The following is a 16,502-nucleotide window of genomic DNA, read 5'->3' on the forward strand; positions in this document are numbered from 1 at the left end:
GAGATAGGCAGTCAAAGTAAAAGCTGTGTAAATTCCAGTATATACACCGTAGTTTGTAGACGCTAAAACTTTTGCGCAAACCAATAAATATACGTTTATTGAGATTTTATTGAGTTTTTTTTTTTCAAAGAAATGTAGCTAAATACATTTTGGCCTCAATTTTTGACAAAAATTAAGTTTATTGGATATTTTTTTTATAAGAAAGAGTAGAAAATGTAATTTTTTCTCAAAAAAAAGGACGTAAATTTTGTTTGGGTACAGCACTGCATGACCGCGCAATTGTCCGTTAAAGTCGCGCAGTGCCAAATTGCAAAAAATGGCATGGTTAACCGCTTTATGGCGGCAGGCAGCTGCTTCTGTAGCTAAACGTCGCTTGCTCGCAGGAGGCTATGGGTCGAGCACGCGCCGCTGGTGGCGCGCTTCGACCCCCACTCATCAGCAGGGAAGCCGATGCAGCGGGCAGGCGGCTCCGATTGCCGTCTGACACCTGCGATCGTTCCCCGCTGAGAGAGAAAAGTGCATATTTTTAGCACTGATCACTGTAGTAATATCACTGGTCCCCTCAAAAGTGTCAAAAATGTCAGTCAGGGGTCCGATCTGTCTGCTGCAATGTCACAGTCCCGCAAAAAAAACGCAGATCGCCGCCATTACTACCGTAGTAAAAAAATAAATAAATAAAATGACCTAAATCTTTCCCATAGTAAGTAGACGCGATAACTTTTGCGCAAACCAATCAAAATACGCTTATTGCGATTTATATCAAAAATATGTAGCAGAAAACAAATTGGCCTAAAATATTAAAAAATTTTGATTTTTTTTGAGAATGTCATATAGCAGAATGTGAAAAATAGTGTTTTTTTTGCCGCTCTTTTTTTGTTTTTAGCGCAAAAAAAAAAAAAAAAAAAATCGCACAGGTGATAAAATACCACCAAAAAAAGCTCTATTTGTGGAGAAAAAAGGAAATCAATTATATTTGGGTACAGTGTCGCATGACTGCGCAATTGTCTGTTAAAGTTAAGCAGTGCCAAATCGCAAAATAGGGCCTGGTCAGGAAGGGGGCAAATCCTTCCGGTCTTAAAGTGGTTAAAGAGGTAAATCCTTCCGGTCTAGAAGTGGTTTAATTAAATACAGGAAATAACAAAAATACTGCATTAACCCGCTGATCGCCGGTAGGTTATACCACCTTTGTGACTAGAAAAGTTTTTGCTATTTAGCACTGCATTACTTTAAGTGGCAATGTGCGGTCATGCAGCAGTGTATGCAAATTATATATTTTTTTTTTCTCACACAAATGGAGCCTTCAGTCGGTGGTATTTAAGCACCACAGTTTTTTTTTTTTTTTTTGCAATATAAACAAAAAAAGACCAAAAATTTTGAAAAAAGAAAAAATCAAATTTCTTCATAAATTTAGGTCAAAATGTATTCTGCTACATGTCCAAATAACTGTATATTAATTGGGTTGTGCGAAAGTTATAGCGTCTACAAATGATGCAATATATATATATATATATATATATATATATATATATATATATATATATAGCAAGGTTTCCTGATGTGGGTCTGCCATTAGTACCGGAATCCTCTCCAGCCCATGTGAGCCGAATCCCTGGGTGTGACAACTAAAGCAGTGACAACTCCGGCATCTTAGCTTGTGGTTTTTATTATAAGTTAAAGGGGATGGGAGAAGGGAATGAATGGGATACTCCTTTAGGCTCGAACCAAACACAATTGGGACTTTGATCCTGAAAATGCCCGTTGGCGCTTCCTTGACGCCGGCCGGTACTAGCCAACGCTCACTAACACTGAGTACACACCGCAACTTGATAGAAGTGCTGAACCCTCGACTGAAAGTCCAGAAGATTCAGGACTGTGAAACTGTAGAACTCCTGACACGGTTATGCTGTATAAATCACTGAATACTGTCCCCCGCTTTGGCCAGCTTGAGGTAGTATGAAGTAGAACTCTGTATAGCCGTACTTGCCACTGACACACTCTATACAATTCAGGGCCCAACTGCAGGTGCCTCCTTGACTAACTCTTCAGGGTCCACTGACTATGCACCCCCGTTGTAACTTCAGGGTCCTCAACCTAGGTACCCCCTTGCAGCTAGCTGACACTGGATCCCAGAACCTCTTCCGGAGTGGTGCCCTCTGACTCTAGGCAGACCCCAGGGCCAATCTTCAGTACTCACGACCTGTGTAGGCTTTTCATGGGACTGGACCCCTCTCGCTCTCCGCAGGCTCTCGGCACACCAGATCCCCTCAGCTCAACTCAGCACTCTCTGGACACTCAGGCGACACCCCGAGATATCCTCCTCCTCAGACAGGAGGAGAGACAGCCGTACTCCCGTGCTCCCGCCAAAGACACTGTGCAACGCACTTCCCCCTCAAACTTATACCCACTCAGAATCCTTTGCAGCCTAATCTGCCTTCTGGGGTAGTTACAAGCTGGGATGTGTCCCCTGACTGGGCTTCCCACACTGCCCTATGAGAAGCCTCTCACAGGTGCCAGTGGGGATACTTCTCCCCTCAGCAGGCACATCTGGAAGCCCTGACACCCTAGCCATATAAATCACAGCCCTGCTGTTAGGCAGGCAAGACCCACTATACATTTACCTAGCACCTACCTGTAGGGTGCTATATATATATATATATATATATATATATATATATATATACATACATACATACATACATATATATATATATATATATATATATATATATATATATATATATATATATATATATATATATACATACATATATATACATATACACACATACATACATATACACATACATACAGTATACACACACAAACACACTGGAATTTATGCAGCTAGGATACTATACTGGCAATGGCTGTGATCAGTGACATATTAGGCCCCATGCACAGTTGCACACTGGACATTTTTACAGCTGCTGCTTGAGAACATCCACTGTGGATGAGGCCTAATAGTACAATGATAGTGTGGCGGGCGAGCTAGCTGATGCTGGCTGGGAGGTACACCGACTTGCTAACCTGTCACGGGCATCAATACAGGCACAAATACAGTGATCACTGCTAATACTGTACACTGTCACAGTGCAAATGACACTGGCTGGGAAGGGGTTACCATCCAGGGGAAATCAAAGGGTTAACTGTGTGCCTAACAATGTGTAATGTGTGCAATATATGCTGCTTTTACTTTAGGCTACGTTCACATGTCAGTGTAGCGATCGCGGGCAGAATCACCGCGATTCAGCCCGCGATCCGGAAATCATTGCAAATCGCGGGACGCCTGTGCGTTGCCCGTGATTTGCAATAGCACCCCAAACGCTGTGCGATGTTGCCGCGATTTCTGCCTGCCGAATCGCTGTAACATCACGCAAAAAAAAATAGCGGGACGCATAACGCCATAAAGAGGCTCTTGTACCTTTTTTGGGTGTCATGCGTCCCGCGATTTTTCTTGCGCGATGTTACTGCGATTCGGCAGGTGGGTTGGGACTAGGATCCAAACACGACTGAGCCCATCCCTACCTGCAAACAAGCCTGTAAAGATAACCTAGTATAAACCCTCCCACTGCCAGCATGCCTAAGTTTAACAGCAATGAAAGAAGTGTCTCAAAAGAATGAAGGAAAGCAGTCTTTGTCCCATAATGTACTCCACAAGAAGGAATTTACAGGTAAGACAAAAAAAAATTGGGATTTTTGACTTACCGTAAAATCCCTTTCTCTGATGTTCATTGACAGACACAGCTCCTATCATTCTTGACCATTGGGTTATGCTGCCCCCTACAGGAGTAGGACATTAGGCAGAAAAAACTTCTGGCTACACCCATGGGCAGTCCTCGGGGGGTATACTCCCTCTTCGTGCTATAGTCACTCAGTTTTCTTACAAGCAGTGCCAGGAGAATCATAACTCCACAGAGAGGTGGGTGCTGTGTCCGTCAATGAACATCAGAGAAATGGATTTTACGCGAAGTCAAAAATCCCTTTTCCCTTTCCCCTTCCCATATATATTATATTATATATATAATTAATTGAGAGGTGTGGGTAGGAAAGAGTGGAGTTAGAGAGTGTTTAGAAAGAGGTGAAGAGGAGAGAAAGAGAATGCATGTGTGTAAATATATGCGTGTTTGTAAATTATATATTTATATTTATTTATTTATTTATTAGGGATAGACCGATTATTGGCAAGGCCGATACACATCGGTGGCCGATATGCACTTTCCCTGATATATCGGTATCGGAACTGGCCGATATTGCCGATAATTTTTGTGACGTCATTCTGCCTTCTCAGGCAGCCTCCCTCACCTTGGATAGCCTCATCTGGAGTCGGTACTAGTCTCGTGGGAGTGTATCATAGCCATACACCCACCCATAGCAGCCCGGTGCCAGCCAGCCACCCACACCCACTGTACAAGCGAGCCAGCCACAGGCACTGTACCAGCAAGCCAGCCACCCACAGGCCGGGTGCCAGCCAGCCACCCACAGCCCGGGTGCCAGCCAGCCACCCACAGCCCCTGTGCCAGTCAGCCACCTACCACAGGGAGCCAGCCAGCCACCCACCACAGGGTGCCAGCAAGCATTAAACAAAAATGAACATGTTCAGAACCAGATTTGTGTCAAAAATTGTCTTTATTTTTTAAAACTTTAAATGTACAAAATATCGGCCCATACCGATACGTTGTGACCAAAATATCAGTATCGGCCCTGAAAAAAACATAGTCTATCCCTAATAATATTATTATATATATATATATATATATATATATATATATATACACATACACACGCACACACACACACACCGTATCTATTGGCGTATAACACGCACTTTTTCCTCCTAAAAATGGAGGGCAAAACACCAGTGTGTGTTATACGCCGATGTAGTAGGAAAAAAAAAAAAAAAAGGCCAGGCAGCGCTGAGAGGAAGAGGAGGGGGGCAGCCGAGGCAGAAGGAAAGACGGGCGGATGCTGTCATAGGAAGTCCCACCTCCTATGGTAGACAGCACAGTGGCCCAATGCCGGGACACGGGACGTGTGCCGTCTATCATAGGCGCTGGGACATCAGATGACAGCGGCGGCTCGTACTCGCTTCTCCTCGGCACGGCCCGCCCCCCTCTGCCTGGCCTTTTTTTAAAAGATATATGGGCGATCTGTGCAATGTAATGGCGCTGGCGAGGCTGCATTGGGGGGACACTGCGCTGGCGAGGCTGCATTGCGGGGACACTGCGCTGGCGAGGCTGCATTGCGGGGACACTGCGCTGGCGAGGCTGCAGTGCGGGGACACTGCGCTGGCAAGGCTGCAGTGGGCGGACACTGCGCTGGCAAGGCTGCAGTGGGGGGACACTGCGCTGACGAGGCTGCATTGGGGGACATTGCGCTGGCGAGGCTGCATTGGGGGACATTGCGCTGGCGAGGCTGCATTGGGGGACACTGTGCTGGCAAGGCTGCATTGGGACACACACACACACATAAACATACGTGTTTTCAACTAAAAGGTAGCATTTAACATAGTTTGTACGTTTCAAATCAAAATGAATTAAAAGGTCTTAAATAAAGGATTCAAAAAAGCCACCTAAAGCACACAGCCATGAGTTCTTTATGGTGAAAACAGAAGTGTCCATTTTTAATACATATCCCATACTCTGTAAACAAGGCGTACAACCATATCAACACAAATAACCACACTATGAGCCAAAAGACCACAATGACAGGGTGTAATTCTATTATTTACCCAAGCAGAGGATACATATTGGGGGCTTTGAAATAAATAACACAAATTAAATTAATGTGAGAAGTATGCTTGTATGTCTTTCAAGGAATGAAAAATTGCACCAAAAACACAAATACATCCTCTTATGGCTAGTTTATAGTAGAGATCGACCGATTATCGGCAACACCAATATATCAGGGGCAGATATGCACTTTCCCCAATATATCTGAATCGGCCTTTGGAATTGCCGATATTTTCGTGACGTCATTGCGTATGTTGCGTGCACACGTTCTGCCTTCTAACACTGCCTCCCACGCCCGCCCCATACGTGACGTCATTTCACCACGCGCTGTACACCTTCCCTGCCTGAAGACCGCCTCCCACAGCCAGCTGCAGTCCCGGTCTGGTCACGGTGCCAGCCATCCACCCACAGGCCCTGGCCTCAGCCACCCACCACAGGGTGCAAGCCGCGAACAACCATCCAACCCACAACAGAACAGGGTGCCAGCAGGCCAGCATCCAGCCACACACTCCACAACAGGGTTCAAGCGAGAAAATCAGCCACCCATATGACACCAAGCCAGCCACCCGCCACCGTGACCACAGTGTTCCAGCAAGCCAACAGCCACCAACAACAGGCCAGGGTGAGTGAGTGACACCAAGCCAGCCACCCAGCACAGTGTTCCACCAAGCCAGCCACCCAGCACAATGTTCCAGCAAGCCAGCCACGGCACCCACCATAGTGTTCCTGCAAACGAGCCACCCACAACAGGGTGACCCCAAGCCAGCCACCCAGCCACCACAGTGTTTAAGAAAGCCAGCCACCCACAACAGGGTGACACAAAGACAGCCACCCATCACAGTGTTCCTGCAAGCCAGCCACCCACAACAGGGTGACCCCAAGCCAGCCACCAGTGTTCCAGCAAGCCAGCCACCCACAACAGGTTGACACCAAACCAGCCACCCACCACAGTGTTCCTGCAAGCCAGCCACCCACAACAGGGTGACAAAGACAGCCACACTGCCAGGCGTCAGCCACCCAACCCAACACAGGGGGCCAGCCAGCCACCCAAGCTGCCAGGCGTCAGCCACCAATCCACAAGGGTGCCAGCAATTCAGCAAGACACCGACACTGCCAGGCGTCAGCCACCGACCCACAAGGGTGCCAGCAACTCAGCAAGCCACCCACACTGCCAGGCGTCAGCCACCAACCCACACTTCCAGACGTCAGCCACCAACCCACAACAGGGTGCCATCAAGCAACCCACACTGCCAGGCATCAGCCACCAACCCACAAGAGGATGCCAGCAAGCCAGCCACACTGCCAAGCGTCAGCCACCAACCCACACTGCCAAGCGTCAGCTACCAACCCACAAGAGGGTGCTAGCAAGCCACCCACACTGCCAGGCGTCAGCCACCAACCCACAACCAGGTGCCATCAAGCAACCCACACTGCCGGGTGTCAGCCACCAACCAACACTGCTGGGTGTCAGCCACCAACCCACAAGAGGGTGCCAGCAAGCAATCCACACTGCCGGGTGTCAGCCACCAACTCACAACAGAGTGCCATCAAGCAATCCACACTGCCAGGCGTCAGCCACCAACCCACAACAGAGTGCCAGCAAATTTAGCAAGCCATTTTTTAAATATTTTTTGTGTCTTTCAAATTGAAATGGAGATGGATGAGGAGAGGAAAAGTAAAAGTGTGGTCTGGGACTTTTTCTCCTCTCAACCTTCTCCAGGAAAAGCAGCATTGTGCAACACATGTACAAACATAAGCATGGGATCAGTAGCTGCAAAAAACAAAAATATATGTCAAATCTTTGGCCCCATCTAAGAGTTCATCATATTGAACTATATCATGCAGCACAGAAAAAACAAAATTAATATCAATGTGATTTTGAAATACCTCCTCCACTATCCCAGGCAACAATAACAGATATGTTTCTGAAAAAAACAGGTGTCACTGTCTAGATTCAGATGGAAGATCCCAACTGCTGGACAGAGTAATCACAGAGATGATTGTCACTGATAACCAGCCATTTACAATGGTGTAGGACTCAGGATTTAAGCGGTTGATGTCCATACTTGAGCCAAGCTGCACACCGAAGAGTGAGAAGTATTATCGAACCAAAATGCTGGGAAAGATTCACCAAAAGGTCGTTGATAAAGTAAAAGCTATGCTGCAACCAGAGAATGCTGGCAACTCAATCTCATTCATGACTGACTGCTGGTCAGGACAAACCACAGAGTCACAGTCACAAATGATTCTTACATGCCACTTTATTGACAGCGGATGGACGAATGGACAGAAAGGCAATTGGTGTTGAATATAAAAGTGATGCAAGGATCCCACACTGGGGCGTACAGTAGAGAAATGTTTCTAGGCATGCTTAAAGACTGGGGAATCAACAAAGATCGAGTGATGCTTGTGCTACTTCCAGACAGTGGAGCAAACATGCGGAAAGGAATGAGGTTTGCGGATATGTCAGACCTCAGTGTCATGGCACACAACACCCTTCAACTTTCAAATGGTGGTCTGTCAAGCCAAAGAGCTTTGATTGATATATGCTTTGAGAAGCATGAAGAGATTAAAAATGTTGTGCTTGCAAGTCTTTTGAATCCTCGATACAAGAACCATGCTTTCTCTTCTGATGATGTATTGGCAAAGGCAAAAGAATGGCTGACAAAAGATATTCAACAGGAGGTGCAGGAGGTTCCTGCCGAAAAGGCAAGTCCAGAACACGATTTTTATAAAGAGCAGCATGCTGCAAAAACAGAAAAATGTCCAAAAATACATCAACGAACAGAAGAGAATCTTCATTGTGGTCGAATGGATCAGGACATTTTCAGTGTTTTATTGGGGCCTCATGCGGAGGATTCAATTTCTTCTGAATCTGCAACTATGAGCCTGGATGATGAACTTCATCTCTATTTGAAAGAAACAGTAATTGACAGAAGAAGTCATCCTCTACAGTGGTGGAAAGAAAATGAGGCACGCTACAAAAGACTTGCTTCCCATGCTAGAAGATACCTCTCTCTCTCTCTGCTCCTCTGTCCTCTCCTCCTGAGCATGTTTATGAAGTGGCAGCATTATATGAACAAAACATAAGACCTTTAACAGGTACCCATGGACATGCTGAAATGTTCTGCTTTCTGCAGTATAATATTGTTCTACTTAAAGCGGAGTTCCACCCAAAAGTGGAACTTCCGCTTTAGGGAGTCCTGACCCCCCGACATGCCACATTTGGCATGTCATTTTTTGGGGGGGGGAGCGGGTACCTAGTTTTGACAGGTGCCCGCTCCCACTTCCGCTCGGAGCGCCGCGGCGCCCTGAGCGGAAGTTCTCCTCTCCCCCTCCCTCCCTGCAATCTTCTGGGACACGTCAGAGGTCCCAGAAGATTGCCGGCCAATCACGGCGCGCAGCGCGACTCGCGCATGCGCAGTGGGTACCCGGCTGTGAAGCCGCAAACTGAAACAGCCGGGTGCCCACAGCAGTGATGCCGGCGCCGAGGGAGAGGATCGAGGCTTCCGGCGGCCGCATCGCTGGACCGTTGGACAGGTGAGTAAATGGCTGGAACTCCGCTTTAACTGGGAGTATTGAAAAAATGGATTTTTGTAAGATCTTACCGTAAAATCCTTTTCTCTTAAGCTCACTGACAGACGTAGTCTTCTTGATTCTCAAGAGCTGGGTTATGTTGTCTCCCCAGGAGTAGGACTAGGCAGAAAGACAAAACGTTCTGGCTCCACCTTAGGGGCAGTCCCTGAGGGTATATCCTCCCTCTCTCTGCTACAGGGAATCAGTTCTGTTCTAAAGCAGTAACAGAGAATTTAACCCAACCCAACTCAATGATAGAGGGGCGGGTACTACGTCTGTCAATGAGCTTAAGAGAAAAGGATTTTACGGTAAGATCTTACAAAAATCCATTTTTCTCTATCGCTCATTGACAGACGTAGTCTTCTTGATTCTCAAGAGCTGGGACATCCAGAAGCAGTGCCACAAATGAGGGGTGGGATTGACAAAATCAAATCCAATCTAGAAGGCCCAACCGGTGACAAACTAGAAGTTTTAAAGGCTCATTATAAACAAAGAATGAGACTAAAGAAAAATTTTCCAACGGAAAAAACCCTCGAGGTAGACCACTGGTCTCCTCAAATTGCGGCCTGCAAAACCTTGCGGCCAAACGAGGCATCAGACGATGCCATTACATCAACTTTATAATGTTTAGTAAAGGTATGCACCGACGACCAGGTAGCCGCCCTGCACACCTGGACCACTGACGCCTGATGGCGAAAAGGCCCATGACGCACTAAGTGCCCGAGTGGAGTGCGCCTTAACAGGGAACGGGGGCTCCCGACCCTTAATAGAATAAGCCTGTACTACCGTCTGTCTGATCCATCTGGAAATGGTCGCGGCAGATGCAGGCAACCCCTTTTTGGGTCCATCTGGGATCACAAAAAGTGAATCCGTCTTGCGAAACGAGTCTGTCGTTTTCAAGTATACCCTGATCGCCCGGACCACATCCAAGGAGTGTAAAGCAAACTCTCGCGGATGACTGGGCTTAGGACACAGGGAAGGTAACACAATTTCTTCATTCAGATGAAATTCTGAAACCACTTTTGGTAGGAAGGATGGATTCGGACGAAGAACCACCTTATCTCTATGAACCACCAGATATGGTGAACGACAAGATAATGCGGCCAGTTCTGACACCCTGCGTGCAGAAGTAATAGCCACCAAGAAGGCCACCTTCTGGGACAACGTAGGTAGAGGAATCTCCCTAATATCTTCAAAGGGAGGTTTCTGAAGAACCGACAACACTAAATTAAGATCCCAGGGGGGTAACGGCGCGTGCACTGGCGGAGCCAGATGTCGCACCCCCTGGATGAAATTCCGCACCAAGGAATGAGTAGCCAAAGGCTTCTGAAAGAAGATAGCTAATGCTGAGACCTGACCCTTGATAGTACTCAAGGCCAGTTTCTGCTCAACCCCTTGTTGCAGAAAAGCTAATATTCGACTAATCGAATAAGACCGAGGACGGAACCCCAAAGGTTCACACCATGCAATGTAGGACTTCCATGTGCGATGATAAATCTTTCTGGAAGTCGCTTTCCTTGCTTCAACTAGAGTAGGAATAACTGAAGCTGACAATCCCTTGTCCTTCAGCACCTGGGTCTCAATAGCCAGGCCGTTAAAGCCAGCGATCGTAAAGCAGGATGGAAGATCGGTCCCTGAGACAGTAGGTCCTCCCTGAGAGGAAGTCTCCACGGGACGTCCGCCACCAGTCTGACCACGTCGGCGTACCAAGCTCGACGAGGCCAGTCCGGAGCTACCAGAATTACTGGAATTCCTTCCTCCTCTATCCTGCGAAGAAGTCTTGGCAGTAACGCGAGAGGAGGGAAGGCATACATTAGCTGGTATTGCCCCCACGGGGCGATCAGTGCGTCTGCGGTTTCTGCTAGAGGATCGCGGGAGCGAGCCACGAATCTCTGAACTTTCCTGTTGAATCGTGATGCCAACAGATCCACATCCGGGGTGCCCCACCGTAGGCACAACTGGTGGAAAACGTCTGGATGGAGGGACCATTCCCCCTGATCCAGAGTCTGACGGCTGAGATAATCTGCCTGCCAATTCTCCACCCCCGGAATGAACACCGCAGAGATTGCTGGAACAAATCGTTCCGCCCAGCGAAGAATGCAAGCCACTTCTTTGGCCGCTCGGACACTCTTGGTGCCCCCCTGGTGATTGACATAAGCCACGGCCGTGGCATTGTCCGACTGGATCCGAACCGGGCTGCACTGGAGCTGCTCGGTCCAGTGAATCAGACAAAGTCTGATCGCTCTCAGTTCCAATACATCTATCGGTAACCTGGATTCTTCCAGGGACCAAAGTCCCTGGACAGATAACTGACCGAGAATTCCTCCCCATCCGGATAGACTGGCATCCGTGGTCACTGTCGTCCAATATATTGGCAGAAATGACTTTCCCTGGCTGAGCATCGGAGACCGAAGCCACCAGACCAGAGACGCTCTGGTCTGTTTGCTCAATCGGATCTGATTGTCCAGGGATTCCGGATTCCGATTCCATCTGAGAAGAATCTCTTGCTGAAGAATTCGGGTATGGGACTGGGCAAATGGGACTGCTTCGAACGAAGCCACCATCAACCCCAGAACCCTCATGCAAGTCCGAAGGGAAGACCAGCTGTTGGACAGTAACAACTGGACTGCTGATTGAATCTTTCGGAGTTTCCCTACCGGAAGGAAAACTCTTGTCCTGACTGTGTCTAGAATTAGACCCAGATATTCGAGCCTCTGGGTGGGAACCAGAAATGACTTTTGCTGGTTCACCAGCCACCCGAATTCCTGTAAAGAAATCATAGTAATTTCTATGTTTTGTAGCAAGGTCTGAGGAGACTCTGCATGAAGCAGAAGATCGTCTAGGTAACCAAGGATCGATATGCCTCTTTGGCGCAGAAGTGCCAACATTGGGGCCAACACCTTTGTGAAGACCCGCGGAGCCGTGGCGAGACCGAAAGGTAACGCCACAAACTGATAGTGGTTCTCTTCTACGGAAAAGCGTAGAAACCGCTGATGTCCTTCGAAAATGGGAATGTGAAGATATGCGTCCTTGATGTCTATGGACGCTAGGACATCCCCTGGATGCAGGAAGGCTGCTACTGTGCGAATGGACTCCATTCTGAATCTTCTTATGTTGACAAAAGAATTGAGTGCCCTTAAGTCCAGAATTGGACGCACTTTGCCCTCTTTCCTGGGTATTGTAAATAGGTTTGAATAAAACCCTTGAAACCGTTCTGTCCAAGGAACGTGGACTACCACTCCTTGTTGTAGTAAATCTGTGACTGCTCTCCGCAGATCTTCTAAACGATCCGGGGATAGTCGGATATTGGAAGGGAAGAATCGCGCCGGTGGGAGAGATCGAAACTCGATCTTGTACCCTGACCTTATGACTTCGCAAACCCATTTGTCCGGGATTCTGGAAAGCCATGGATCCGGGAACCGGCGAAGACGTCCCCCCACCCCAGTTATGGGTGGGGGCGCACCTTCAGGCTTTGGACGGTTTATCTTCAGGTCTGGAGGGGGCGGGCTTTTGCTTGCCCGACCAACGACCCCTGACGCCTCCTGCAGGAGCTTTGGAGGACTTAATTTTTTCACCCGCAGGACGAAAAAACCTCTTGTGAGCAGAAAAAGAAGGCCCTCGTGCTTTGACGAGTTCCTTTACCTTTAAAATTTTGCGGTAAAAAGGTGCTCTTTCCACCCGTGAGATCCTTAATGATCTCATCTAAGTTGGCTCCAAATAGACGCTCTCCTAAAAAGGGGATATTAGCCAATGCTTTTTTGGAACCTTGGTCGGCTAACCAACCTTTTAGCCACAGTGTACGCCTGAGAACCACTGCTGAGACTGATGCTCGCGCCAATAATGGAGTGGCGTCTAACGCCGCATCACACACAAACTGTAACCCCTGTATCATTTGTTCCAACAAATCTGATACCGCCTGAGGGACCTCTTCTAAGTCCCGGCGTAACCACTTGGTCCATTCAGTTACAGCCTGCGAAACCAGACCAATAGCTATTATAGGTCTGAAAGCTGATCCAATCAAGGAAAACATGGTGCGAGACATAGCTTCTATCTTGCGATCCACTGGATCTTTAAAAGACGGAGCGTCTTCTAGAGGAATAACCGTGGCATTATTCAATCTAGCAATTGGTGAATCCACCACAGGTGGTTCTGTCCATTTCTTAATGAGGGTTTCCGCAAACGGATAACGCCTGTCAATGCGTTTAGAAATAGTAAAAGTGCGTTTTGGCAGACGCCATTCTTCTTCGATTGGATTGCCAAAACATTTGGGCAATGGAAAAACCTTCGCCACTTTGATGCGTTTTTTAGTCCCAAAAGGGATTTCAGTTTCAGCTATTTCCGATGGAATACCCTGTAACCTTAAGGTTTCTTGAACAGATACAATGAGTGCGTTTACCAACGCTTCCTCTCGGGCTATGGCGGATGCCGAAACATCCTCCTCGCTGTCTGAAGAGACAGGACCCGAGACACCAATCCCAGATGAAGTACCTGCAACTGCAGAAATAGGCTCAGAGTCTGAATCCGAGGTTTCAGATAATAAGGGGTTAGGCGGGGATCGCTTTCTTGCGCCCTGTCCCTGACAAGCCACTTCCACCCGGGACACAAAAGTTTCCATAATAGCTGACAATGATTCAATTGTCAGTGGGGTGCTGGAGGATCCCGCAGACCCCTCGAGGGGATCCGGAGGAGATACATGAGTGGCAGGGTCCATGTTAATTCAGGACACCTTTGCCAGCAAAAACAAAAAAACTTTTTCTTTTTTTTTTTTTTTTTTTTTTTTTTTTGTGTGTCTCCCCCTAGCGCAATAGCGCCCCTCAGAGTACCTGCTTCTCGATCCCACAGAGAGAGAGAGAGGGACCCCCAAGGCTCACCAACCGATGCAGTGAAGTTTCCAACCAACTGCAGTCAGCGTCTGTCTTACACAGACTGGAAGGAGCTTTTGCTTTTTCCCGGGTAGAAGGACGTGGCTCCGCCCCCTGTGTACGCCTTCCGGCGTTCCCAGCTCTCCACGAGGTAGCTGGGCTCACGAAACATGGCCGCCCCCATAGAAGAGACATAAGACTCCAAAAACATGGCGGCCGGCGTGACCTGAGGACATACATGCACTTGGTCTACGGCAAAATGGCGGCGGACCGCCGAAATCGTTTTCCCAGCACATCCACCTGCATCTCTGCTAAGAGGCGATATATGGATCTACAGGAGATACACTACAAATAAGGTAGGATTATACCTCCTATGTCTGCTGTAATGTTACAGTCTGCTGGGTAGAGTGTTAGCTCTCAAACCAAGTCCACTTCCCACAAACACATGCTGTATTACAAGGGGGACTTGTAAGTATCAGATATATACTGACTATATATGGAGGGGCCCATAATTCATACTGCCTCATAACGAGGAAAGAAAAAAAAGGGAACGTTTACTCACCATACCAAACCGACAGGCACCCTCTCTTCACAATACCCTCTCCACCGGGGTGGGGGTTTGTGGACCACTCCGGACGCCTCGACTCTCTGGTTCCTGGCGTCCAAGCGAGACTTTTAACTCGCAAGGTCAGTCCCTCCACTGGGACTCCGTCGCGGCCGACCCAGCGCGGAGCTCTGGTCTGCACGCGCTCGTAGGCAGAAAACCGGGGTGACCACTGGATCTCAACATCCAGCCCGTCGCCCGGCCCCGCATACTTACTTGAATGTGTCGCGGCCGACCAAGCGCAATGCCATGGTCTGCGCGCGCTCGTAGGCCGGCTGGGGTGACCACAAGTGTCGCCCAGTCCGGCATTTTTGCTTGAAGATCTCACAGGAAAAACACTGGAGAAAAACTACCTAAAAAATGTCTTTTTCTTAAAGAAAAAAGTCTTGCCAGGACCAAAAGATCCCAGCAAGGAACTTAGGTCCTTACTCCTGACTAGACAGAAAAAAACTGATTCCCTGTAGCAGAGAGAGGGAGGATATACCCTCAGGGACTGCCCCTAAGGTGGAGCCAGAACGTTTTGTCTTTCTGCCTAGTCCTACTCCTGCGGAGACAACATAACCCAGCTCTTGAGAATCAAGAAGACTACGTCTGTCAATGAGCGATAGAGAAAGAGTAGTGTCCAGGTCAATCCACTGTCTAGCTGTTGCCTAGCTTTTTTCTAGCAGTTTTGCACTGACTGCTGTAGTTGCAGTGAGTGCCCTACTGCAGAGGTAGTCCACTGACTCCAATCCAATCCACTGGATAGCTGTTGCCTAGCTTTTTTTCTAGCAGTTTTGCACTGACTGCTCTAGTTGCAGCGAGTGCCCTACTGCAGAGGTAGTCCACTGAGTGACTCCAATCCATTGTCTAGCTGTTGCCTAGTTTTTTTTCTGGCAGTTTTGCACTGACTGCACTGCAGTAGTGATTTAAAATTATTGCAGTAAGTCAGTGCAGTACTACAGCAGTTTATTATGCATTACTGTAATGCACAATTAGACGATGTGAAACTAAATGTCCCTGAAACTTAAGTTTTCCTATCAGTTTTCACGCAGTTAAGGTGTGAAGAACGAGGCCCTAATGTTTAAATTGTTAATAAATAAAGATGAATGTGTTTATTAATACATTTGTGTCAAAATTTGTGATTATTTTACAAAATTTTAAATGTGCCAAAATATCGGCCGATACCGATATGCGATGGTCGATTTATCGGTATCGACAACGAAAAATCGATCAATCACTAGTTTATAGTTTCTACCACTTTATGATTGTAGATCAGTCTAAGTCAGACAATGCATAGGATTTATTCTACTTTGGCATGAGGTGTTAAAGGTTTAGAATAAGATGTAAAAAAGGTACCTCTTTGGGTTCGGTTTGTTGAAGTCGCTGTTCTTCAAGCCTCATTTGTTCCTCCAAGAATTCTTCAAATGATGCCTTTCTCTCCTTAATGCTGGAAACGATTGGTCTTTAGAAGAGAAAAAATTATATTTTACAGCTTCTTACTTTTTCTACAGCATATAGGTTACATAGGCGAATAACAATCCAAAACAACAAGAAACAAGCCTTTATTAGCTGCCAACAGGTCAAATAATAGATACAAAATATCAATATATTTGATGTCTGTGACACCTTAGGGAGATTCACCTTCTCCATTTGTCCTGTTTACAATTATCACTGAAAGTAAAAGAAAAATTAGATTTTTGACTTACGGTAAAATCCATTTCTCTGGTGTTCATTGATGGACTTAGCTCC

The 16,502-nt window shown here is 47.3% G+C and overlaps 1 protein-coding gene across 3 annotated transcripts in view; it reads right to left on the minus strand.

Annotated features, from left to right (window-relative positions):
- Positions 1-16,502, minus strand: part of CPAP (centrosome assembly and centriole elongation protein) — a 137,709-nt gene that overhangs the window by 81,711 nt on the left and 39,496 nt on the right. For all 3 annotated transcript variants that reach the window (XM_082247631.1, XM_082247630.1, XM_082247632.1), the window contains exon 5: positions 16,110-16,215. In XM_082247631.1, coding sequence (XP_082103757.1) covers positions 16,110-16,215 — 106 coding nt within the window. The remainder of the gene's footprint in view (positions 1-16,109; positions 16,216-16,502) is intronic.

Source organism: Pelophylax lessonae (assembly GCF_965119305.1).
Source record: "Pelophylax lessonae genome assembly, chromosome: 2".
Taxonomy (NCBI): Eukaryota; Metazoa; Chordata; class Amphibia; order Anura; family Ranidae; genus Pelophylax; species Pelophylax lessonae.